We start from the raw sequence: 26929 nt of genomic DNA on the forward strand, positions 1-26929 counted from the left end.
AGCACACTGTTCTCTACACTTAAGGGAAATCCCCCACAATATTAAATGGCCAGCAACCATGATAAATGAGCTGTCGGAATTTTAAAAAATAATAATTTTGGCGTTCCCTGAATTTCTTAGTTTAAATGCTATGCAAAATGCTTCTGTGTGTAACCAAGAACTTTATTGCAGATATCAAGCCCAGAGTATAAGCGAGGCCTGCAACCAAAACGGAAGTTTCAGCTTTAGGCAGGTAAATCTGCAAGGTGGCAGCCTCATAGCTAAGGGAATGCAGTTATCGCAACAGATAAGATACAAGCTGTCAGTCTTCTGGTGTCATGTCAGGTCAAATTGGTGTTACGTTTCCCTTGTGCTTTACACATACAGCAATAAGGAATCCACTTCCCATTGGGGCAGTCCCACAACAGAGGAGCGCACGGGTGAATAGTCTATCCATGGGGCGAGTCCAATTGTGTATCTTCCCTTGTGACTGGCTATTTATAGGATGGTGGTATTCACACCTTTACTCCAGTCGTATGAGACAGCACTACAGAAGTAATCCTTCATGCAGCTGCATGTGTGTGTAAAGGGTGTGATAGCAGGTTCACATTTGTGTATAGGAAGCAGACCACTGTGGCAGATAGGCTGAAAATGAAACGGTGACCTTCGTGCGGTTTTGATTGTTGGAAGTTCAATATGACATTTTCCTGGGAAGCAAAGCTGTTGCTGCAGTGGAGAGAGACCAAATGAGAGGCACGGAGGTCTAGCATTTCCTGGAACATCTCCATGGATTTGTTCTCAACCAGAGAAAGGCATGATACACATGAACTCCATTCTCATCCAACTCAAGCCGCCCTCAGGGCCACTCAGTTATGTGAGGAAGTCTGGGAGAATTTCAGTGACTCTCTTCCTTAACTGTTGTAGTCTTTCTTCTTTCTCCCTTTCCTCTTTCATCAACACTGGGAACTGCCGCCAGGCCCTGAATGCAATCAGTGTTATTCTCCTATATTGAAAGATGGAGGAGATAAATCCACATGCCAAAATTTAAAACATCCACAAATGGTATACAAACTTTTCCAGGACAGTACTGTTTTACCCCAAACCCCTATGGGTCAGAGAAGATGAAAGTATAACAGAATGATTGTATTGTAGTCAAGCTAAGGACTTTTAAATAACATCCCCAAAAAATGCTGTTGTGTGACTTCAAGAAATAGCCCCATATCTGTGACAACAGGATGGCCAAAAATTCCCTGGGTTTTAATTCCCCATTCACTGCTGCCCCTGTCTTCTGACCCCTTTTATCTACACTGCTTATCTGTATGCACCTCTCTCCCTTTTTCCTGGAGTGGGCTTCAGCAGTTATTGCTGGGTGGCACACTTGCAGACAGGAATATCACTCACAAAAGCAACAGCTTTGCCAGAAATGCATTTTAAAAAAGAAACTTTAACTTTTGAGAAGTCAGTGTCTTGAGTAGTCTTTGAAGATTTGAGCAAAGTAAAACCTTCACCTTGAATTTTAAAAAGTTTTCTCTCTTGGCAGGATAGAAGCTGGGCAGGGAGGAGACTCAATGGCTTGCCAGCTTCACCTGCCAAGCCTTTAGATATGCAAATAGTAGGTCTGGCAGACACAATGAGATGGCCAAGTCATAAATACATCCTTCCAGCTAGACAGGTGATATTGAGCAGGGATTTGGAGGATTTAAAGGTGCTAGAAAGACTTTAGGAGAAGCTTCTTTGACCTGGCCTGATCTGGTCAGTGGACAGAGAGAGATGATAAAACTCCTGGGTACAAGGAGGAGGGGCTCTTTTGTGCTGATTGCATCAGGGCAGACAGAACTCATATCCTGAGGTCTGTAGGAGGCAGCATTGCCATGTGCTGGCCTGAATATCTGAGCAGAAACTTTAAATGTAATGGGACTCCTTTAGAACAACTGTAACCTTTTACATTTGGAGCCTGCCTTATGCCACGATCCATTAGCACATATACAGAGGGAGGAACAGAGGAACTGTGTTTTTCTTTTGGATCCCTCGCTCAATCTGTGGCTGTGCTAACAGTATGCATGTGGACATTTCCCTTTTAATAAATGCTTTATAACTTCTAATACTGGTAGTGGTTCTCTGTACCACATTAGACCTCCCCTGTTCCGTACGCGCTATTTGAAAAAGGAGCACCAGAAAGGGGGGGTGTCAGTTGGTGAGTGGCCACATCCTCAGTGGCACACAAGGCAATAAAGTTTTTTCCATGGCAACCACTGGATAGCAGGGGAGACAGAGGTGAGGCCTCAGAGCTGGGAGAGGGAGCTGGGAGCCCTGGCCCTCTCAGTGGGCAGTTCCTACAAAGGCCATGTGTAAGCAGCGGCTGAACCAAGAGGGAGAGTAAAGCCCCTTTGTGTGGGGATAACCAGGTGGGTGGCATGAGCCAGGCAGAGAACTTGGGCAGCCAGACGCCTTGGAGGGCACAGTGAAACTGGGTCTGCAGATCAGAGCAGGATTGTTCCACCACACAGTTTTATTTATTTTTATTTATACCAGACCTACTATTTGCATATACAGTGAAGTGAGGTTTTCTCTTTTAGCCCCTTCTCTCAGTGTCGCTCCAATAACACTTAGGTATATGTAGACTTACAATCCTAAATCTAGGCTGGGGGAGAACACTTGTGATGGTGTCCTGTCCACATGTATCACCCCTTGTTTCTTTACTATTTATTGCCTTTGCTTCTAAAAGTTTATTAGCTTCCTCTTCATTTTTGCCTTTGGCACAGAGTACTTAATTTGTTTATTAAATAGTCAGAATCTGATTTTCCAGTTGCAAAATCTGGCAGTCTGAATTTATGAACACCATTAGGTCTCTGCCTAAATGCTGTGCACTAAGGAAAATCAGTGTCAAAATTTATTTGCATTAGTTTGCCAAAACCAGGGGTAACTATCCCTTGCACTAAATACAACTCAAGCAAAAGCTGCATATAGTCACCTGTCATTGTATTGGTCTGCAGTCTTCTGTTTCTCCCACAAGGCATGTTTCTCTTTATTAAACATATCTAACCAAGCCCCAAAGGCAGTCTTCTTAAGTGAAGTCTCATGGAATTTGTTTGCATTTTCTTCCAAAGCAGATGCATAATCCTTGTACTGGGTACCAGACCCAAGCAAAAGAGAGAATTTCACCAATGCATACAGCAACATGGAGAAAAACACAAAATAATGGAGGACAGAGATGAGATCGCGAATTCAGAAGAAAACGAACCAAAGACTCTATACATTAAAAACAGAACAGCCAGAGTTATTTCACACAAGCATAGATTTCTGCACTGAATACAGTTCAGCATCCAGAAAGTCTCAGCTTTCAGGGTTGTTTTCTTGTCTGAAACGGGCACAATCTTGCTGCTTTCAGTGGTGTAGGAGAGGGGCAAGGTAGGTAGGCTCCACACATATCCAAGCACACGGGAAGTCAGGTTGGGGCACATGCATACTCGTGGTCTCCTCAGGCTCCCGAGTGCCACTCGAGAGGGGAACAGAGTCACATACGTCATGTTGCGTGGTGCCATAGTAATATAAGGACTGCCGTTCAGTTTTTCAGTTACTAAAGCCTTGCGCAAGCTTCTAACCCCACCCCAGGTTCCATACACCCCAAGCCCAAGAATAAGTGTGGCCCACAACATGGGTACAACAGTTGTTGGGCACTCTGCCAGTCAATCTACCCACTTGTCCAGCCTACTGGTAAGGAAAGCAAGAGCAAGCTGCCCCTGGAATTGCACCTTAACCCACAGGCCAGGATTAGAATTTCTTCCGAGTTGGTACTTTCGGACCGAAAAGCTGTTTCAGAAATCAACATTTTTCTCTTGCTTACCTTTATCCAGCTCCTCAAGCACCTTTTCAGTAATAGGCAAGAACAGAGCTCCTCAGCCTGAGCTGTTTTCCTAGCAAGAGTTTCCCGTGTGTGCTGAAGCCAGGAGACCAGGCACTTTCTCTGCAATTCCAGGCAGTGATGCCTTTCTGCCACCTGAGCATGGAATCAATAAGGGTCAGAGAGGGTCAGACAGACAGCAGGTACTCAAATGACTGCTGCGTGGCTGCAGCCACAGAACCCTGCAGCGATACTATCAAGCTTACAGCTCCTACCGCCGTCAAGGTACGCTTTTGGTATTTCCATTCATGATTTCATATTTCACTGCAATTATATTTCCATTGCAAGTAGCCTAACTGCTGCTTCTGTCCAGCTATAGGATGGCAATAGGATTGCATTTTCCTTACTATTATGGCATGGAGTTCTGCCAGGTCTGGATATGCAGATGCTCCTGACCCTGAGTTATCAGTGCAGATAACTATTATTTATTCAGCTGGCTGATTAAATTTCTAGTCTGTTCTTCAGAGATTAGGGCAGATAACACTAAAAAGATTGCCTCCCATTGGTCAACAGCAGGTGCTACAAGTGAAGCTGCTTTCTACACTGTTGCTTCTTTATAGCTCTCCTTTTTAATTAAACTCTCTCCTAAGACAGAGACTTCAAGCCAGGAGTGTCTCCTAGTCAGGATGCACAAACGAGTCAGGGAAGAGGGATGGGATACTGCCAGGTCAAGCTAAGCAGAAGCTGCTCTGAGAAACCTGGATTTGATGGGCAGGACCTTCCGTTCTGTGACTCTAAGCCCCCTGACCGAGGATTAGTGAGTAGAGGCTTGAGGGGAGGGGACAGCAGGGACCCAGCATTTCTTTCATTTTTACTCTGGCACTTACCGCCATATTTTGCCGCATTTGCTCCATCAATCTTTTCCAGGGCTCCAGCCCCCAATATTTGAGCAGAACCATAACATAATGCTCCTCCGCTTTCGATAGGAGCTGCTGCTCCCTCTCCAGCCTTTTCTGCTTTTCTAGTTCTTTCTGCGATTTAGGAAACAAAAGAGATCTAGTCAGATCCTGACTAACAACATTTAGGGATTGTTGGGAAAGGAATTAAGAAAAAAAAATTAAACTGTATTGGGGTGGAGAGTGTTGACAAAGAGAAATTTTACTCCCTCTCCCCAAACACCAGAACTCGAGGGCATCCAATGAAGGTTTAGGACAAACAAAAGGAAAATATTACTCTACACAGAGAGTGATTAAGATCTGGAATTCGCTGCCAGAGTATGCAGTGATGGTCACAGGAATAAACAGCTTTAAAGGGGATTAGATAGATTCATGGAGGATAAGTCTATCAATGGCTACTAGCCATGGTGACTGAGGGGAACCTCCACATTCAGGGGCACTAAACCTCTGAATCCCAGACCCAGGAGGCAACATCAGGGGAAGGCCTTAGACTCTATGCCCTGTTGTTGGCCCTCCAGAGGAACTGGTTGGCCACTGTGTGAGAGAGGATGCTGGCCTAGATGGACCATTGGTCTGATCCAGGAGGGCTATTCTTATGTTCTTATGTTTTTGTCTTGTGGTTGATTTGCATAATAAAGGAGTTGCTTATGGGAACATCCCTAGGGGGGCACTTCCAGACATAGTTGTTTTGGCATACTAACATGTTTAAATGTTGCTCTAGAACACACTGTAACTATTTCCTGGCACTCAGACCATCAGCTTCAGTTGTTGGTGAGCAATGATTCTTGCCCTATAATTGCAAATATTTTTCTATGAGGACAGAAGTTGCACTAGAGGCATAAGGTCCTATTAGGCAGTGCCAGTGACTTCACAACTGCTTGCATGATTTTGAATGGTCCATCACTTTTCCCTTTTCCTTCACAGACTGTGCACATACCTTCTTCAAAGGCTGAGCAAGTCATGGGCCGGCCAGCCACCTCCTCCTCGGAATCAGAACAATCGGGACCTGCACCGATAGAATCCCCAAATGGGCAGCTGGGTCCAGTAACAGACCCAACGAGGAAAGCACTGGAAAGCAAAAAAGCTTCCCAGTGACAGCCAAGCTGATCAATCTTCCAGGAGAAGAAATGGTGTCTCCAACTCTGCGGGCCTCTCCCAAACCAGCAGAGTGTAGAAGGAGTAGAGAGCAATTGACAGCTCTAGAGAGAAGACTCAGCAGCTATCAATGTTAATTCCTGGAGCAGAGTCCTTGCAGGACCAGGACTGACAGGCTGATAGGGAAACAGTAAAGACCTGCACCTATAGGAAGGTGACCCCCTGAGCCTCAGGTGATGAGTCAGCAAAGGAGGCTGATAAAAGAAACATGCTGAGCAAGGCTTGGTGTGGAAGCAGTTTTGCTTGTCACACCTCTGTAAGCCGACCTGCTTAGTAAATAGAGCTCTGCCCTGCCTTGCTGCCTTGTACCTTGTTGCTGGTAACCTGTACTTGCTCCTACAGCCTGGGACCCAGACCCTGCATCTTGCACTTGTTCCCCAGCCCTAGAACCGGACCCTGGAACCCTTCACCCTCCTGACCCTTGGACCGGACCTGCAATCCCTGACTCCAGACTGGTTTGTAGACCTTGCCTCTGTACCTATTGCTGTGCTTGTTGTACTGTATTTGGGTATTCAGGAAACCCTGTGTAGAGCAATAGTGCCAGGCTTGGCCCTGAACATGCGTAGTACCTTCTATCAGCAAAGCAAGGCTATTCCCACCAGTCCTACCCTCCACCTCAGCAATGTTAGCCTTGCCCACTTTCATTACACAGGGAAACAGGTTATTATTTCATATGGAGACTATCAGTGTAATTCTGAAAGAAAATGTCTGGAATGACCTGTATAAGAGGTGAATGCAAGCAATGGTAATGGTTTTCACCTCTGAACACTGCTTTACAGCATGGTTAGATTGACCTCTCCAGAGCAACGAACAGTCAGGAATTATTAGAATTCATTAATACTCAAACTGTATAATAGAAGTGAACACAATATTCTTTTACCATTTTCTGCAGTCTCCTCTCCTCCCGCCTCTTCTCTAGCTGAGCCTCTTTTTCTGCAGCTTCTTGCCTCTGACGTTCCTCCTCTTCAGCCTGCAGCAGGGCCTTGAAATGGATCAAAGCATCGAGTAGGCCAAACCCAGCACATTTACATTTCGCCACAAAGAAACACAGAATTTGCAGGCTAAACACTTTCCTGAATAGAGAAAATGCCCGAATTTATACTAGATAAACCAGTGTTGGACTGGATGGGTCCAACATTGGCTTCTCTTATGTTCTTAATTGCAATCCTATGATTTCAGTGGACCCAGGCTGAAGTAACTGCATAGGACTGTACTGTTAGTGCCCCAGGCCCCTTAAGGTATGCTTCACACAAGGACACTACAAGTACATGAAAACTATTTCCCTCCGTGCCAGAGTGTCACACCGGCTCAAGTATCTCTTTGCCTGAATAGTGGTTATTACTCACAGAGGGTAGTTTTACCAGTAGCCATGAAAATTACCTGTTCCAAGGCTGTATACCTGTGAAAACTGGATGATGGGAGGTATAGAAGAGAGAGACTTCCAGAGCATCTAGCTGGCCGTTTTTTTAACCTGTACTGCTGTTGCCTTAATTATTTTTTTCTTCTCTAACCACACGATCTTAATACGTTCCATCAGGGTAGTCGGCTTCCTCCAGTTTTACTTACTAGCCTCTCTTCTTCACGCTTCTTCTTTGCTTCTTCCAGTTCCTTCCTCCGTTCTGCTCTCTGGATCGCTCTCTCTTCCATAGCTACAGAATTGAGAAAGAAAGGGTACGAGGATTAAGGCAAACAATACTTTTGGATGTTACGAATATGGCAGCATGGTTTGCAAACTTCTCATTTAAATAGTGTCCAACTTGTCATCTGAATTGGACAGATGGGCCCTCTAACTCAACATTTCACTTCAATGAGGCAAGCAGAATACAGCAGGGAACTGGATAAGCTGGACCTGGCAATATACCTTCTAAAAAAAAAATGAAGCAGAATTGTGGAAGTACAGGAAACAACTATGCCTGCTGGTACCGTGAATGTATATAGTGGTTGCTGGCAGACCCACTTAAGTCTCCTCTCATTCATCCATTCCAAACTGTATTCATTTTGTATACTTTTCTTCTCAGCTTGCCAGTCTTTTGATGAAGCTTTTTGGAGAACAGATACAAAAGGTATATTGGCACCAAGGCTGGGTTAACCAAGAAAGCAAATCTAAGTAAATTTTCATTAACATTCTCAATGCTTTTATTTCACCATCGGCTTATGGGGTACAATAAAGCTTTCTTTTGCACCCAGTGCTATTTAAGAAGAAGAAGAAAAGGAGATTGGATTTATACCCCGCCCTTCACTTGGAGTCTCAGAGCGGCTTACAAACTCCTTTTCTCTCCCCTCCCCACAACAGACACCCTGTGAGGTGGGTGGGGCTGAGAGAACTCTGACACAAACTGCTTTTTCAGGAACAGCTGTGCCAGAGCTTGTGACTGACCCAAGGTCACATCAGTAGGTGCAAGTGGAGGAGTGGGGAACCAAACGTGGTTCTCCCAGATTAGAGTCCACACACTAAACCACTACACCAAAGTGGCTCTCCAAACATCTAAATGAAGCAGCTCAGAGAAGGTTCCAGGCTCAATACTATCAATATGCAGTGGTTTCTCTCTCATATTTCCTTCTAATTCTAGGGTGGCACTGGAGGTTCTAAATCAGTGTCTGTAGGCAGTGAAAGACTGAATGAGGGTGAATAAACTGAAACTTAGCACTTGTATTTTGTCCAGACTGTGGGTCAGGAGTAAAAGCTAAAGCAGGAAATGGTGCTCAACCTGTTCCAGATGGAGTAACACTCCTCCTAAAGGAACAAATATGTACTTCATGGGGTACTCCAGGATGCTTCTTATTGCTGGACAAACAGGTGAATTCAGGTGGCAGAAAGGTCTTTTGTTAGCTATAGTCATTCCTGGAGGATGCAAACCTGGCCACAGTTCAATATGATCGATAACATCCAGATTATAGTACTGTAACATGTTCTTCAAGGGACTGCCCAGGAAGATGGATCAAAAACTCCAGTTAGTAAAAAATGTGGCACCAAGAGAATTAATGGATACTTGCTGTAATGAACCCATCATGCCACTGTTGTATCAGCTGCATTGGCTGATTATTCAGATCCGGGCTCAATTCAGACTGCTGGTGTTGTCCTATAAAGCCCTTAAAATGCCTTGGATCCAAAGTACCTGAAGAACCACCTCTCTCAACTTGCTCAGGTTCTGAGAGCCAGAGAGGGTGCCTTTCCTGCGATAATCAATGTTATCTGAGGTGAGGTTTGTCAGGACCTGTGGGGGTGCCTTTTTGGTTACTACCCCCTTGCTCTAGAAGTGACCTCCCTCCCCCAACAGTGTGAGAGCAGCACCAGTCCTAGAGGCCTTCTGGACGAAGTTTAAAAGCCTCTTGTTTTGGTTTTATTATCAGCTGGCTTGGAAGCTTTTTGGGCTAAAAGGCAGCATAGTCAACGTACGGAAAATAGTCTTAGGAGTTGCATTTTGCAACTTAAATCACATGAGAGATCCTCACAGGGAGGCGGTGAAAGCAACTGTGACACCAGAGTTCAGGGGTCGCAATAAAGGTAGTTAATGCTGCCATGAAATACAAATCAAGGCAAGGATCTCATTTTAGGGAGTGAGTTGTTATAGTGATCAATTTTTCATTTAAGTGAGAGTGGGAAGGCAAGCTGGGCTTTGTTGCATCTCTCTTTTGCCGGTCCACATCTTCTTTAACAAAACATCAGGTAGATTTTAGTCATTCCTCATTTTCCCCCACAATGGAAACTCCCTTCCAACGTTTTCTAGAAACCACCCTGTGAGGTAGGCTAGGATGAGACAGATGGACTGGTCTTGGCTGACTGGGAATCTGAAACTGTCTTTCCTTGGCCCAGTTCTCTAGCCACTGTACCAGACTTAGGGTTGCCAGCTCCAGGTTGGGAAATAGTTGGAGTTTTGGGGGTGGAGCCTGAGGAGGGCAGGATTTGGAGCAGGGAAAAGACTTCAGTGGGGTATAATCCCATACAGCCCACCTTCCAAAGTGGACATCTGTCACCTGGGGATCACTTCTAATAGTGGGAGACCTCCAGCCACCACCAGGAGGTTGGCAACCCTAACCAGACTGGTTCTTGTAGTTTAAGTGGTTCTGAAATTAAGCAGTCTGGGCATTCTTAGTGTTTTGTCAACATCAGGTACAATCAAATGTTTTTGAGATTTCTTGGACACTACAGCTCAATCAAACCATTCAAAGAGTAACCATCAAATATTGTTACATTCCCACAGAATTTTAGAATTTAGTATCTGGACAAGACGATCCAAATTCACAGCACATATTTCTGCGTCCACTGCAAATGAAGCAACTCTGAATGATCTGTTGGTTGAATGCAGACCAGCAAAGGAGATACAGGTATTAAACTTGGAAGTCAAGATCATGATTTGCTCTCTCTGAGGGTAGATGCATTCAGCCAGTTCACAGCAGGCAATAAATACATGCGTTTCTCTCCCATTTTGAAAGGTATTGCTTGCACATATTTGAAATGATGCCATCATGAGAAGGTTAGAATTCCAAGTCATCTTTTACAAAGGCAGCCCTCACATTGAAAAAAACACGGTAATGCAGATCCAACATGACCACAGATTGGAAATATTAAAAGCAAGGTATCCCAAACCATGTTGAAGAGCTTATCTCATCTCCCCACAGTCACCATCTTATGACGACTAAGATGGATAGTTTTCTTACCAGATAAAAAGGTTGGACACATTAGACTTCATAAAAAATTATTTTTTTAATCAGTTCTCCTGCAATATAAAAAATAGTTAATTTAACAGAAGAGCAAGATTCAAGTCCAGTAGCACTTTAAAGACCCAACAGGATTTCCACGGTTCCCTTTGTCAGATACAAGCAGGAATAAAAGGAATGGAGATCCCTGAGCCTTTACATCCCATTCAGAAGGTGGGATGGCTGTGTGAGGACACAAAGGTACAATGAAAAATCTATTCAGCTTGATTAGAGCAGGGGAGAAATGCTTAGGGACAGAAAATTAGAGTCTGGACTGTAAGCGCTCGGGGATCTCCATTCCTACTTGTATATGACGAAGGGAGCTTTGGCTCTTGAAGGCTCATACCCTGGAAATCTTATTGGTCTTAAAGGCCCTACTGGACTTGAATCTTGCTCTTCTACTGCTAAACAACATAGCTACCCACCTGAAGTTAATTTAACAAAAACAGCAAGAAGCTCTTTGAGAGCCCAAAACTGAACATTCATTAATAGAAACAAACATTTTTTATTATTATGGGCTTAGCATTTCATTCTACAGCAACTACTAGCTAAAAGGCCCATTCAGCAAAGGTGAGACCTTTTCTGTGTGCCTACCTATGGGTTGGATCCTATAACACTCTTCCAGTAAGTCTTCTTTCAGCAGAAAAAGAGTTCATTTAAGGGGAAATGGTGCCTTCTGATTGGGAAAGGCTGATTGGGAAAGGGAGTCATAGGATCCAACCCTTTGAGCTAGTAACTTGGTGCATTTACTGAACTGCTATTAGCTGCAACCCTAATATTTCTGAGCTTGTCTGAACCACAGTAGTCTCATTGGTCAGTAGGATAGAGAATGTAGGGTCATCCTATGACCTCACAAACCTAGTTCCAGTGCCAAAAGGGCATTTGTATGCATATGAACATCTAGGTGGAAACTAGTTATATCTTTGGATAAATCTTCAAGGCTGTGATTAGATAATGGACTACAGAGAGAGTAATAGCCTTATCTTTACCAGACAACGGATATATTAAATGGTAATCATGTAAACATACAGGGAAGTGTGATATTAATAGAGAAATAAAAATTGAATTTATTGAGAAATATGAATCACAACTAAATAAGAAATAACTGATTCCATCTCTGCATTTCCACATGGGTAGGCTCTCTGTTCGATTGGACTACCTAAGAATCTACCAATACATTTGTTAAGGGGTAGAGCATTGTGTCAAGCCAAGAAGAGTCTTCAATATATTGGGATTGTTACAAACGTCAGATAATCTGGAAGCACTGGAAAAGAAGGGGTATTCAGTCCCCCCAAAGAGGGTGCACACTTCCTTTTTGAATCACTGCATAACTCAAGATGGTCCCTTTGTTCTAGGCTAATTAACTTGTTCCTAACTAAAGGAAGATCTGAAGGAAATCTAGGGTAAGGAATACATAGAAATGAGAGTCTTTCATCTAATAACTTTGCCCAGGAGGATAGAAAATGATCGTTTGGTCCATTTTAGAAGGTCAGGAAGAAAATCCAGGTCTAGCAAATAAACTCTAAATTTCATCACAGCTTTCCACACCATCAAAGAGATGGAAGGAAGGCCAGCTTCTGCAAACAAGTTGGAGTTTGAAATGCAATTAGGTGTGCAGAGAAATTCTGACTGTAAATATTCAATTTTGGAAGTAAAAGCTGGAAACCAAACTGGAGCTCCACAGAGAGGAAAGGGTCTAATTTTTGCTTTGGAAACTTCCAGCGCAAAAAGGCACAAATTGCCCTCCAGGATGATTTAAAAATCTCATGATTCACAATCCTAGACTAGTTAAAATGTTACTTGTCAATGTGACCAAAAAAAGAAGGAAAGGTTTGTTAATATAAACTGTCACCATCCAAATAGTACCTTGAACTGTACACACATGAAGTTTTAAAGAGTTTCTTTTTTCAACTTCCAGATATTAATGAAAACCTAATTCTACTATAAAATGTTACTTGTCAATGTCACAAAAAAAAGGAAAGGTTTGTTAATATAAACTGTCAACATCCAAACAGAACTGTACACACATGAAGTTTTCAAGAGTTTCTTTTTTCAACTTCCAGATATTAATGAAAACCTAATTCTACTATAATTCTACTAACTGAACATTCTATAGGCTTTGACCATTGCTGTTTCTTTCATCAAGAAATCCTCTTAAAATAAGGACACATAACTTTTAGTATCTCATTCACTATGCAATCTCCTGACTAAATATGCATAAATCCCACTGTGACCAATAGGGTTTATTCTAAACTACGTGTGCATAGGATTGCATCCACAAGATTGCATACTCATGTCCACGTTTTGCTCATCAAAGACACCATAAGTTGGCTTTTCAGTAAATTCATGCCATTTTGAACCTGTCTTCTGAATGATTTAACTCATGTCCAAATTGACTGGATTCAAACTCCTTTCAAAAATAGTTTGGAATATGTTTTAGGGGACTGAAACCTGACAGAAATACTTCTGAACAGAGAGGTGCTCTATATTTTCAATATGTTTGCCTGCATGCCTGATCCTTTATTGAAGTTTCTGACAAAGATCCAATGAGCAAACTTCTCCAAGTGCAGAAATGTACCTTTGAGTAAAGGATGAGCAGAGGATGACACCTTCAGATTCTTCCTGTTTTTAGCAGCCAGTTGGTGATCGTCTGACCTGAAAGAGAGCAGAATAAAAAAACCCTACAATATAGGAGAAAAATTAGATTACTCACTCCAGCTCTTTTCAAGTACAGAACAGATTCCAGAAGATCTCAAATAGCAGTAATGACAGTTCTCTACCTCACCAGGAAGAAGTCTAAGTGAATTCATTTATCTTTTTTAGAATATCATCAGGACCAACAGGATCACTAGGGTCAAATTCAGCCCTGTTTACTGAAACAAAACCCACTAGTTCTAGTTTACTCTCTCAGCCTAACCTACTTCACAGGGTTATTCTGAGGATAAAATGACAGAGAGAACTATGGATGCGCCTTTGAGACTGTCCCAACCTGGCATTATGCAGACATTGGAGAAATTGATATATATGGTGTTGGCACTGTACCTTGAAGGTCTGGTATTCTTGTAATCTGTCTGATTTTCTCTTAACTGCTTTCCTCCTCTCGGAGCAGGATTGCCAAATGCCCTGGAAACAGCTGTGGCTTCCCTGGCATCTTCCTGGGCCTTCTTCAGACTCTGATTTCCCTGGAGCTCAAGGATCAGCCCTTGCTGTTCTTTAAGTTGCCGTCGCTGTTCTTCAATCAGCTGCTGTTGGAAGGCATGGCGGTGCTCAAAGGGGCCCAACCAGCCAGGTGCCACTTTCGGGCTTGGAGTACCAAGATGCTGTATGGAACTTCTTGTTAGGCCATCAAACATGACTTGGTCGTGTGCACTCAAAGCAGCATGCTTCCGGGTGACCTGCCATGCCCATTTGGGCTTTGGTGGAGGAATATTGCATTTCTGGCCAGTCTTTGGAGAGCAGGCATTTGTTCTTTCCACTTTTGCATCTGGGGGCTCCTTCTCTAAAAGGAGTATTTCAGCCACCTGGAAAAGAAGCCTTATGCTGATTATTAACACCAAGATCTCCATTCTCATTGAAGAAGTGTTTTGGCTTATGAAGCTTTTTTAAAAAGTCAGCCTGACTGCTCCCAAGGAACCTCCCAACAGCCTCTCAGGAAAACCAGAGGTCCATCAGTGGCTATTAGCCACAAGGTATAGATAGGGACTCTGGGGCAAGTGATGCTCTGTCTTCTTGGTGCTTGGGGGGGGGAGGTCAACAGTGGGAGGGCTTCTAATGTCCTGGCCCCACTGGTGGACCTCCTGATGGCACTGGTATTTCTGGCCACTGTGTGATACAGAGTGTTGGGCTGGATGGGCCTTTGGCCTGATCCAACATTGGCGTCTCTTATGTTCTTATTGTTTCCTATTCTTTCATTACATATTTAGGCATCCTATAGTCTCCCACCACATGGCCTCCTTAAGCAGGCACGGGATGGAAAGTCTCTAATCAGGAAGGAGACTGGGTCATAAAGCCAGCAGTTGCACAAGGCAGGTACATTTGTTCCATGGTCTTTTTGAGTTTCCCCAGCCATACAACAACTGCCCTTGAAGCACTGCTTTCTCACCTCACTACTTGTCCTGGGGTACAAAAGCCTTTTATGTTGTACTCAATTTCTTTGCATTACGGGGAAAACAGTTTGACAGAGCAGTGGTCTTTCTGCTTTTGGACAGTTCACTTGTTACTTTGTCCCTGAGATTCTACCAACACTGAAACTGCACGCAGGCCGTAAGTTTGCTTCTTCCCTTCTCCTACTATCCCCTCTGCTCTTGGGAAGAGAGATATTTATTTGAATACAGATTCTCCTTAGAAAAATTTATAAAACTAGTTTTGGAGCCACCTGAAGGAATAGTTTATTTAACTACAGGCACTGCACCTTCTTCGCTGTTCTGTATTTTACATCCCTGGTCAGCAACTAGCTTTGCAAAACATCCTCTTTGAGAAGGGAGTCAGGAGTGGCAGGGCCAAGGCTCTATGCCACATCCCCCCAAAAAAGGGTCCACACAGTGAAGGGCTGTAACCAGATACATTCCTTAGCCATAGCCCCCTCCTCCTCCTTGGCAGCGGGAGAGCACGGGCAGAAGGCATCACTTGGCGGGGGTGAATTTGGCCCAAGGTCAGTTACCACCTTCTTTTTCGTTAGGTCCACGCTTCGGAATGATGATCAATCTCTGTGTTAAAACGAATAACTAAATAAAAGCGAGAGGTAAAACCAGGCAGAAATAAAAGTTACCTCTCCGTGACTCAAAGACTGATCCTGAGCTGCTTCTGTCTCTCCAGCATTCCACGGGCAGTGGGCAGGATTTTTCTCCAGGGCCACCTCCTCCAGGAGCTTTGCCATTTTCCTCCTTGTTTCCTCCCTTTTCTGCTGCAGCTCTCTCTTTTCAATTTCCATTCGACTCCAACACTGCCATTCAGCAAAGTGACGGCGCAAAATGCATTTCCGATTAAACTCTGTTGCCAACTGTTTTTTCCTGGGAAACCAATGTAAAAATGATCATCCCCTATCAGCCCCTCATTAGGATGGCTTTTTGGAATCTGAACATGAATTTTAGACTAGTTTGTTTTTTCTGGACTGGTGCACCTTTAAGACAAAGATCAGCAAATAAAAGTTAAATTCTTAGTTAAGAACTGCTTGTTAAAGATTAAAAAATAAAAGGCCAGGAATTAAGAGGCGGTGAAGAACCCTAGCTGCTGTGAAGAACCCCAGCAGCCTATTCCCCAACTGAGGCATTTGGCCCGGTGGCTGGCGGCATCTCAGGGCATGCTGCTGGCCCAGCCTTTTCTCCACAATGACTGCCGACGGGACAAGGTGAGTTCACCTGCCAGATGGGGCCACATGGGCTCATGGTCATGTTGATGACACAAGGGTCAAGAAGGAAATGAGGAAAACTAGTACAAAGTTTGATATGTTTTAAGATACACTAGAAAAGGTTACAAAAGATTATAATAGTATTGTCTTTTGTGGATTTGTTTCACAGGAAAGTGGGACCTTCATGTTTTTTAAACAAATTTCATTTATTTGGGCAGGTGATTTCAAAAGCACACTTCTGCCATGCATTTCTGTGCTTTTTAGAACTAAGGATGTTGTTTTAACTTTTCATTTCAAGAACATAAACTTCTAAGGACAGTACCAGGCTCCCAAGGAGTACTACATACATGCCTTGTCCTAGTGAGTTTGCATGGGGGGGGTGGGGGAGAATCCCTGTGCTAAATGGTGCTACCTGTTTTGATCCCGCAGCTGACTCTCCATTTCCTGAGCCTCCTGCTCCATCTTCTGAGACCACGTGTAATCTCTCCAGGCTCGCAAGACCTTCTGCTGGCACTTCCAGTCTGCAAGAGCCCGGGCTTTCCCTAGCTTGATCTTGAGATCCAGAATAAGCTTATACCAGGCAGAGAAATACTGTTGCAGGCACTACAGGGAGAAGGTTTACAAAAGCAGTCACCATATTCCATCACCTTCAGTAGGTCTAAAGCCAGTTAAGGTGAAACAGATGTGTCTTTCCCAATAGCAATTTGGCTTGTTATCATGCACCCTCTCACTTTCTCTTCTAGTTCAAACACACCCACACACCTGACACAGCCAAACTGTTACAAAACCTGCATATTTGTTTCTCTCTCTTTCTCTTGGGTTTCAAGGACTAGAAGCCCTTCAGGAATAAAAGAGATAAGCTAATCTTCAGAAGGAGAGGAAAAAAGAACAAGGGCTCTTCTGGCAAGATGCATCTGGGACAGAAGGACTCCGTTAATTTCTAAGCATATTATGCTTCTCTGTAAACTGTCTTGAGAGGCTGTTGAAAGGTGGGGTTGAAAGAGAAGCGTGAGCCCACAGCCAGTGTGACTGTGAACCAGGAACCACAAGGCAAACCCCAGCTCCTTCCACTCAACTGTTCAACACAGGCAACTTCTGCTTGCTGCACTAATGGCTCTTGCTTGTTCTCTTAAAAAGTAGCCAGCAATCTCCACAAGTGCCCTTCTCCTGTGCTAAGGAATCCTGATAGGCAGTTTTATTGGTTTAGCAAACATTGCCCAAGACCCCAGATAAAAAGCACAATCTGGCTCAAAGTGCTCAAACAGATTCGGTGAGTGTCACCTTGTGATTTGCGGTGTCAGTCTTGTTCAGTAGCTCCCGCAGCATGGCTTCTTTCTCTTTCCTTTGTCTTTCTTTCTCATAGTCTATCGGGGCTGGCAAAGTAGGAGGGAGGCCAGCTTCTACCAGCCTCTGAATTTTTTTTAACTTGTGCCTTCTTCTTTCCCTGAAAAAGAAACAATTTGTGAGAAGAAAACAGTAAGCGAAAGAAAGAAAGAGTTTCAGATTCTTACATTTAGAACCAGAGTAACTGTGTGATCTCAACTTTAGCTGCAAAGACGGCTAAGCCTTGGGGACTCACTGCCAAGATACACAATTCCAATTCTCTCCCTCCATTGCCTGTTTACCAACATTATTCTCCTCACTGTACTAATACCCTTTGGGAAGGATCCTCTAGAGATGGAGTTAAATGCCATTGATATACAGATGATAACCAACAATACTTCTCTCTCTCAACAAATTCAGCAGAGGCCATGACCATCCTTAACAGATGTTAGGAGGTAGTAATGGGCCGGATGAGGGCCAAATGGCTGATATTGTTTGATAACCAGGAAATAAGGCATTAGCTTGTCTTGAATAGGGCTACACTCCTCCTAAAACAGTAGGTTAACAGCTTCGAGGTAATACTAGAATAAAATCTTCAGGACATTCGTGCTACATTCTGCCTTTAACCAACAGTGGCTGGTTCTCCAAATGCATCCCTTTTCTGGAAAAGTGACATCTGGCCTCAGTTATCCCATTCCAGTTGGATGACTGCAATGCACTTTATATGGAGCTGCCTTTGAAGACATTTCAGAAACTTCTAATTGGTGTAAAGTGGAACTGCAAGGCTAATTAATAAATCCAATATATAAATAAATAATCCTTGGAGATTTTCATCTGACGTCCTGTTCTGTAAGCTTCCATTAGTGGCAGTGACATGGGTAGCCAGAGTAGATGGGGCAATGCCTCACTTGCAGAACTTCCTCCCTGAAGGGAAGTAGCCTGCACTCTACCCTTTTGGAGGTGTTCTCTGAGGCATTCATTAGTTGATTTTTTTTGTCTGTTGTGACTACCTCTACTGGTAGCTTTTAAAGTAACAAATATATTTTCGCCTATTCTTCCTGTTATCATTGATATTTTCTTGCAGTATTGCTGCTGCTTAGATTTGAAGTCTTTAATTACTGCCAGTTTTATTGCCGTTATGTATTATGTATTATTACTATGTGTTTACGGATTTTATTAATTTTTTTTTGTTCCTGCCTACTGATTTTAACACTCTCATGGTCCTCTGTGGGGAAGGAACACAGAAATAATTTAAATAAATAAATGCTAGGAAAAGCAGTAGAACATCTAAGTCTTATGAAACAGACTTCACCGTATCCAGGAGGTCACAAATGAAGGAATGTCAAACTTGGGCTATACAGTGCCTTGGAAGCAAGATAACAAAATCTGCTTGACATCTAGGTTCTCTTTCTCTCAAGCTTACATTTCCTGTGCTTGTTGCATGAGGAGCCTTTTTTCTACCATCTCCTTCCGCAGCTTTACCATCTGCCTTTGGATTTCCTCTTCTTCCTTTCTGTCTTTCAGGAACTTTTTCTTGTTCGCCTTCTGCAGTTGCTTCTGGGCCTCTGACAAGGCAGCTTTTTTCAGGGCCTTCTCTTGTTTCACAAGCTCTAGGGCCTTCTGGCGCTTCAGGCGATTTTCTTTTACCTGAAAAACATAACAAAAGGAGAGACCATGGCTCCAGGACTGGAAACATCTGGAGATTCTGTTGTAGAGCCTGAGGCAGGCAGGGTTTGTGGAGGGGAGGGATTTTAATGGGGTATAATACCACACAATCCACCTTCCAAAGTGGCCAATTTCTCCAGGTGAGCCGAACTCTTATCGCCTGGAGATCAGTTGCAAAAAAGGGAGGAAGATCTCCAGCTACCACCAGGAGGTTGGCAGCCCTGAGGGGCATGGTATACTTGCAAATACTTTCTTTGCGCTATGAGATCTTTCCTGACAATGCCCGGGCTCAGGAATGCATGTAGAAAGGCACTGCATGAACCATATTCCATGGATATGCTCTTGTTGTAATTTCTAAAATCCAGGCAACACCACCAGGATTGGATTGTTCTCAAGGTTCGATGTTCTTTAGATTATTCAGATAAGGAAATGTCCTTATGCCTCCATGTGATCATTCCCATCACAACCAGTACTCAAACAGACCTTGGATGATATGCAGTGGGACTGTCACACGTGAAAAAATCGAAATCTCAGGGGCAGCGACATGCTGGAAACTGACCTCTGCTCTAATAAGTTAAAATACATGGAGATGGACAAGATCCTAAACTAATGCAAGTGCTTTCCTTTCACAATTCACCAAGTATGTAGACGTCAACTACAGCATGTAACTGGACAGTCAAATTACTCCCTTAGACAAAACCTTTTTAAGAAGAACCCCCACACTATATTATTTTTATCACCTACATTTTACGAGAGCACGTGCCTTAATGTAGCTGTACTTCAGCAAACAAGCAAGGAAGGGTTTCTTGTAGGAAATGAGTCTCCTTTACTCCACCTGCTTATGCCTTAGCTCCATGGTAATTCGGGGGTCCCTGTGCTTCCTCTTCTCCTTGTCAGTTTCAGTTCTAAGGTCTTCCAATATCCCACTGTCCACTACTTCACTTTGCAGTAAATGCTGCAAAAAAACTTGCACTGTAGTATTTTCTGTTTCTTGTTCCAAGTAATCATACAGATCTGGAATATATGATACAAACTACAGCAATAAAACCGCTGTGGCATGTGGTCCTGAATCCTACAGAAATGAAAGATTCTTGAATTATTTACGTAATATACAAGAAAATACACTTATTTCCCGTAATTTGTCTCCTTAATATTATGCTGTATACAGTCCAGGAAACCAAGTCCTCTCCTTTCATCTATCAAAATAACTGTATAGCACATTTTTAAATCCCCCAAGGTAAAATGGTTAACAGAGAAACTGGTACTAAATATAATATTGTTAATTGGGTTTGCCTGTGTCTTTTATAAAGTTTATATCTCCTGTAACTGGCATTACATTTTCTGGCACACATGGCCCGGCCCAACAAAGTGACATTCATGTCAGATCCGGCCCTCGCAACAAATGAGTTCAACACCCCTACTCTACAGGGTCGCCATAAGTCAGCTGTGACTTGACGGCACTTTTCACCACCACCATAGCTTATGTTGAAGTGTGTTCTTAGTGAGGCACCAAACAGAGCAACTTCAGTATCAGCACAAGACATGCAACACAGATCCACAGAGCACCATGGATTTTTTATTATTCCCTTGGCTTTAAATGCATATACATGGAACCAAGTTTCCATTCAACTGAGCTTAACAACTGCTACCTCTAACTACATATCCTCTATGCATACATACTAGAGAGTAAGTACCACTGGATTCAAGGGAAATTACTTCTGGGTAAACATGAACAGGATCCGCTTATCTCTCCTTATATATAATAGTATTTTCGTGTGACACTTCTCCAGAACATTTCACACACTCCCAGATCAGTTGAGTCCCTGAAGTGTCAATCACAAGGTGTCTCTATCCATTGGTGGCTGCGTTCCCTTAGTCCCACCACAGAACCGGCGGCCAGCGTCTGGGCCTCAGTATGCTGGGAGGCGATGGACAGGCAGGACGCTCTGGAGAGCGGAGTGTCCTGAGGCCAAGCCTGATCATGGCGGCACCACAACAGTCGAGGTGGAGCCCCAATTGCCAGAGTGGGAGGAAAGGAAGTGGCTGCTGAGCCCCCGGTCACAGCGCCCCACCAACCAGGGCAGCATCCTCTATCCAGCCTGAGAAATGGCACCAGCAGAGGCAAAAACATGGGGAGGGGTTATCCAAACAGTGCTACTAACGGTGACGGGTGGCATCTTCCCTGATTGGGTTAAGCAGCAGCATTAAGAGAGGGAGGAGCCACAGGTGCGCCCTGCAAGCTGCAGTGGGGTGGGAGGCTGGGAAAGTGGCTGCAAGCTGGCACGCGAAGCAGTTCCCGCCAAAGGAGGGGGAAGGTGCTGCTGTTGCCCTTAAGCCAGTTTCTTTGCTGTTATCTTTCTCAACCCCAGACCTCAGCCACTCAGGGTCAGCTCGGCTTTTTGTATACAACAGAGGAAGAGCGACACCTTTGCCTCAGTAGTGGCCAGGCGCTCTTGCTGCACTGTGCTGCGCCGATGTAGGCAGTCCACTCTAGACCTTGCGCCTCAATCACTGGCCAGCCCCGCCGCCCACCCTTTGGCGGCCAAGCTCCGCAACCGCCCCGCCCCAATCCCCTCCCGGCTGTCAACGTAGTTATGAATGATTCATGCACTGCGCATGTTCACACCCTCCCTCGCACTCTGGCCTGCCTGGCTGCACTGCCTGCCTGGCTGCTGCTGCTCTGGGTGCTTGCGGGCTTCGGGGGGGGGGGGCTTGGCCTGAAATGAAAATAACAGGAAGGGAGCGGCAGTACTCCAAACCAGCTCCTTATAGGAAGATGGTTGGAATAAGCACATGAAAGGTGATGGGGAGGGGGACATTGTATGTGACAAGGACAAACCATTTTCCCTGTGGCACAGAGTGGCCGATGAGACTGGCCCAACAGAAGTTCTTAGTTGCACTTTAAACAGTGTTGGTCTCAACAAAACCAAGTGTCTGCTGGAGCGTTAAAGACTTCTCAAGTTTGCTGTGCCATCTCTCATATATAATTGTGCCCTCGACCCCGGGGACTGGGGACGGGAGGAGAAACTGGAGGGGGGGGGGCTGTGTACACACCAACACATCTTGCTAGATCTCATTGTATTGATTTTATAACAGGATTTGCTACTAGTATAAACATAAGTCTGAAATCAGGTCAAGCCCTCACCATCAAACTTGTCATACTTTTGAAAGCCAGTAGGGGGGCCCTGGGGAGGAACAGAGCCAGCTGCAGGATTCTCAGCATCATCTTCTTGATCAGATGCCAGTTCCAATTTCAGTTTTGAATCCATCCAATCGCTGAGCAGTTCTTGAGCTATTTTGGAAAAAAAAACCTGTCAACACTACCACAATCAGAAACAGTAACAGAAAAGCTAAAGGTGTGAACTAAGCCTGAAAATGGACAGCCACTGTGGTGTACTGATTAGAATATATGACCAGGAACTGGAAGACCCAGTTTTGAATCCCTATTCTGCCATGGGTGACCATGGGTCAGGGACTGTCTCTTACACATGCACACTTACCAACCTCACAGGGTTGTTGTTTTGAGTGTAAAATGGAGGAGAGGATTATAGTGGCATTCAAAAATTTCTATAATATTTGTTAAACCAGCATGAGATCCAGCATGGTGTAATGGTTAAGAGGAGCTGACTCTAATCTGCAGAACCTGGTTTCATTCCCCACTCCTCCATATGAAACCTGCTGGGTGACCTTTGTCCAACTGTCAGGTGGGGCTGAGAACTTTCTCAGCCCCACATGCCTCACAAGGTGTCTGCTATGAGGAGAGGAAGGGAAAGGGAACTGTAAATGTACAAAAAAGCACAAGGTGTGTGGCTCTAAGGTGTAATTATAATAAGCCCAGTGATCTATATCAAAAACACTGTTTATAGAATAAACTTAATTCATATATTTATTAACGCCCCAAAGGTCTCTTGTATAAAATGATACATAAAGAACAGCAATGTATTACAGCCAGTTCAAGAGAACCATTAAGAATCTCATGTCCAGTTCCAATACTTCTGAGGGAATAATTAAAGTGTAAAACAGTGTTTTTGATACTCTAACAGATCACTGTGCTTATAATTGCACCTTACAGCCATGCACTTTGTGCTTTTCTGTACATTTACCTGTGGCTGTGCTACTGTTTTTGTTGTTTGTTCTTAGTTAAAGGCAATTGTAAGCCACTTTAAGATTCCTTAAGGTAGAGAAAAGCACGGTATAAAACCTACTCTTCCTTTTTTAAAAACTTTGGAAAGTATACAGAACTAGGACAGAACCAAAATCTGATATGGCACATCTTACCAGCATTTTTTGCCCCTTTCTAATATAAGGAAACTGCCTTACAGAGGATAAAATGGAGCACGGTGATGTAAGCCACTTTGGGTTCCCCTTGGGGAGAAATGCATGGTATAAATAAACACAGTCATTTTAAAGCAAGTCCCTTTAGGTTCTGTAATATTCACTTTAGAGCGGGTCTAATTTTATCCTTATTTATTGTGAGTATTTTTACATTATTTTAAGCTGCCTTGAGCCTAAGAGAAGTAGAAGGATAAAAAAATGATAAATAAAAATTAGTATATTACCCAAATGATTTACTGGTAATTTATAACATTGTAACAATAATTTTATGATTGTTTATATTGCTACTGTTGTTTACTTTAGTTGCTGTCAGTTATTTTGTCATCAACAGACTTCAACATAACCTATAGCACTGTGCTGCTATGCTGACACAATTGTCCCTTTCACCATTAACACTCACCAGTGATGCCCGCAGAGGTAGCCAATCCCCAGCATACCTGGAAGCAAGAATTCTCAAAAAGCAATTTGCAGCACAACACTGAGGAGAGAGGTCTGCTTTTGCAAGAAAAAAATAATATCTAAAATCCTAAGATCGTGCACCAGCCTCTGCATGGACCTAATAAAACTCTCTGAAGCAGAAGACACAAATACAAACGGATCATCAGATGGTATCCTTGAGTAACTGGAGACAACAGAGTTGTGTTTAGAAAATACCTTCCGCATATGCCTCATCATGCTCTTGTAGCTGCTCTGCTGTCTCCAAATCCAGCACCGGGACATTAAGCCTTTGAGAGTAAGGTTTCCTTTTTAAGGAAAAAGCCTCAGAAACGGCAAATTCAGAGGCTTGTTCCACCTGCTAAGAAAGAAAAAATAATAATTAAAAAAAATGTATTGCTTTTTCTATTCTACAAACCTACAGGGTCAAGGGAAGGGAACAACCTAAAACTACGAGTAGAAAGGATCATTAATACATAAATTCAAAATAATCGATATTTTCCTATTACTCAAATAGTAATACATGAGAGTTAATATGCAAATATAAAAGTATAAAGTGAGCAAATACAATCTTGCTTGGCTAAAGTGTGTGTTTCTTAGCTTTAAAATAACTAGTTTATAATAAACATCAGACTTTCAAAGTTAAAAATAATATTTTTTTAATATAAGGAGGCGGTGTAGAGCCCAGGTCCCATAGCTGAGTCATCAGTACCTCCTTGCTTGCAATAAGGTCCCAGGTTTAATTTCTGACAAGTCTAGTTAAAAAAATTTCATAGGTCTTAGAAAAGCCCTTGCTGGAGACTGTGGGAAACCACTGCTAGTAAGAACAGACAGAACTAAACTAGAAGGATGAATTATCCTATTGAATCATAGAGAAAATCTGTATGATGATTTTTATGGAATTTACTTCTAAGGAAGTGTGCTTACAAGTACAGCACAACAGCCCAAATTCACCCCATAATTACTCAGAAGTTATTGTCCTGACTGACACATACAAATGCACACACAGCCTGTAGGATATAAATAGAATTGAATAAAATGGGATTTACTGCAAAGTTAACAAGTATAGACAGGCTGCATATCACTGAATTTCCTCTTACCTTAATCCAGTGTGCCACATTGTCAACATCAAATTTTGGCTGGGGAAAAAAAAATACATAAATGTAACACACAAGAATTCCTTTAATGTTCCTATGAAAATAAAAGTAAAGGACCTCTTAAAAAATACGAGACTGTACACCCTTGCAACTCTGGCAGTACTCCTACCTCCTCTGGAAATGGAAGCTGAGTGAGATGTGGCCCAAAATACTGCTTGTGTTGAGGCCCCATAACTGCCACAACTAAACAGCTGAAAAAGCTCCTTCTTGCCTGGTTCTCTTTTGGTGATCAGCAGCCCCTCAACGGACCCTGGGATTTAATTTTTATTCAGTCTTTCCTCCAAAGAGTTCAGTTTTATCACTGAGAACCCCATTAAGGTGGTACTGATGGCTGTAGGGGTTAGAGTGTCCGACAAGGATCTAGGAGACCTAAGTTTAAATCCCCACTCTGCCATGAAAGCTTGCGGTGTAACCTTGCACCAGTCACTCTCATTCAGACTAACCTACCTCACAAGGTTGTTGTGAGGATAAAAGGGAGATGGGCAGAATGATGCACTTTGTTCTGAGTTCCTTGAGTTCGGGGATAAAAATGTACTAAATAAAACAAATACTGAGTCCTGACTAAATGGCTGCACAGGCCGAGGGTGGGAAGGGCGATCCAGGCTGCGGCAGAACTTTCCTCCTACCTTCTCTCTCGAAGGAGGCTGACTGAGACGCCGCCAACGGTACAGCCTGTGACGAGGTCCCATAACGGCCATTGGGAAAGCCCAAAAGACCAGCACTTTCTCCTCTGTAAGCGTCGGACATTCGCTCGCTCACACATTTACCGTAGTAGCGCACAGGGAATGCTGGGAAATGAAGTTCTACTGCAGAAGCAGTACCGCAATCAGGAGAGGAACATAAACTACAAGACCCACACTGTAAAGCAATGCGAGTGTAGCGTCCTACACGGTCTCCATGACAATACTGTCGCTGCATCCGTTCTTACCCTCGCCGCTTCGTGATGACGATAAGCCCTCTGATTGGTGAAGAGGGCACGAGAAGGAAACGAGGAACCGCGCCGGAAGGCGGCCGGTTCTCGTGGGAGTGAATTGAGGTACAGTTGAGTGTTAACACGTGTGACGCCGCTTGGTGTTCTTTGGTTCTCCGGTCCCCCTGGGTGGGATCATGTTGTAGGGCAAGATGCACTCTGCATAGGCGCTTGGCTCCTGTTCTGTACCTTACGCAGAATGAGACTCTGGTTGTTGTAGCTAGCAGGGACAGGACTGATCATAGGAACACAATTTAAAACCCGAGTTCTGTTTTGTTAGACATGTTTTCGCGGAGTCATCTTTTGTAACACCTAGGTCAACCCAGTGACTGCCCGTTGTGTCTCTTTCTTGTTTACTAAACGCAGAGAGCTTTTGGGGTTAAAAAACTTAGCCGCTTGTCCCCAGCCCAGAATTCTGCCACATCAGAGGCGATGTCGGTGTTACTTTTTCTAAGATCGTCAGTTTCTTTTCTGTCTATATGTTCACACGTGATTCGGGGGGAAATGATAGGAACTAATTCTGTGCATAGAACAAAACAGCATTTTAGGATTTTTCAAGTCCGTGAGTTATGAGTGGTATGCGTGTATCATTTACTTAAGCAATTGCAGTAACGTATGCGCTGGTGCCTACAGCAAAATGCTATACCTCTTTCCTGTATAGAGCTAGTATGCTGTACAGGATTTTTCAAGTCCGTGAGTGTATGAGTGGTATGCGTGTATCATTTATTTAAGCAATTGCAGTAACGTATGCACTGGTGCCTACAGCAAAATGTTATATCTCTTTCCTGTATAGAGCTAGTATGCTGTAGTGGGTAGAATGTTGGACTAGAATCTGTGAGATCCAAGGGCAAATCCTTGCTTTTCCAAAGCAAATAGGGTGGGTTTGGGCTAGTCACTATATCAGCCTAACCCACCTCACAGGGAACTTGTTGTGAGGATGAAATGGAAGAGGGCAGACACAATGTATGACACCCTGAGCTCCTTGGAGGATGTTTATGCTCTGTAATGTGTCTAGAGTTCTAAAAGGAACTCATACTAAAGTCAGTGTAAGTTCATATTTATTTATTT

General features: G+C 43.6%; 2 protein-coding genes across 2 annotated transcripts in view; one reads left to right on the plus strand and one right to left on the minus strand.

The window, feature by feature from the left end:
* Nucleotides 1–153: 153 nt before the first annotated feature.
* Nucleotides 154–24440, minus strand: CCDC191 (coiled-coil domain containing 191). Its single transcript, XM_015413568.1, has 16 exons — nucleotides 24369–24440; nucleotides 23954–24092; nucleotides 22110–22256; nucleotides 19800–19978; nucleotides 18723–18946; nucleotides 17258–17420; nucleotides 16389–16579; nucleotides 15398–15638; nucleotides 13672–14150; nucleotides 13208–13284; nucleotides 7498–7580; nucleotides 6812–6913; nucleotides 4708–4851; nucleotides 3824–3976; nucleotides 2951–3105; nucleotides 154–982 (listed from the first exon to the last, which is right to left on the minus strand). The coding sequence occupies exons 1-16, from the start codon at nucleotides 24438–24440 to the stop codon at nucleotides 850–852; spliced, it is 2682 nt and encodes an 893-aa protein (XP_015269054.1). The 3' UTR covers nucleotides 154–849.
* A 1428-nt stretch (nucleotides 24441–25868) lies between these two features.
* The window catches only part of QTRTD1 (queuine tRNA-ribosyltransferase domain containing 1), a 19783-nt gene continuing 18722 nt past the window's right edge, over nucleotides 25869–26929 (plus strand). The window contains exon 1 of the mRNA XM_015413572.1: nucleotides 25869–25927. The gene's annotated coding sequence lies outside the window, so the exon portion shown is untranslated. The remainder of the gene's footprint in view (nucleotides 25928–26929) is intronic.

The sequence above is a fragment of the Gekko japonicus genome, unplaced genomic scaffold (genome assembly GCF_001447785.1).
Source record: "Gekko japonicus isolate JY-2015 unplaced genomic scaffold, Gekko_japonicus_V1.1 scaffold273, whole genome shotgun sequence".
NCBI classification, from domain to species: domain Eukaryota; kingdom Metazoa; phylum Chordata; class Lepidosauria; order Squamata; family Gekkonidae; genus Gekko; species Gekko japonicus.

What these genes read in the sequence shown, in the direction of transcription:
- CCDC191 (XM_015413568.1), bottom strand. Translation starts at nt 24,440, where the DNA reads ATGACTCAGCTATGGGACCTGGGCTCTACACCGCCTCCTTATATTAAA. An exon ending in CAGCTGCGGGATCAAAACAG is followed by an intron (nt 15,639 to 16,388) that starts GTAGCACCATTT and finishes TTGGTTTCCCAG; the next exon opens with GAAAAAACAGTTGGCAACAG. An exon ending in TGCTCATCCTTTACTCAAAG is followed by an intron (nt 7,581 to 13,207) that starts GTACATTTCTGC and finishes TCAATTCTGTAG; the next exon opens with CTATGGAAGAGAGAGCGATC.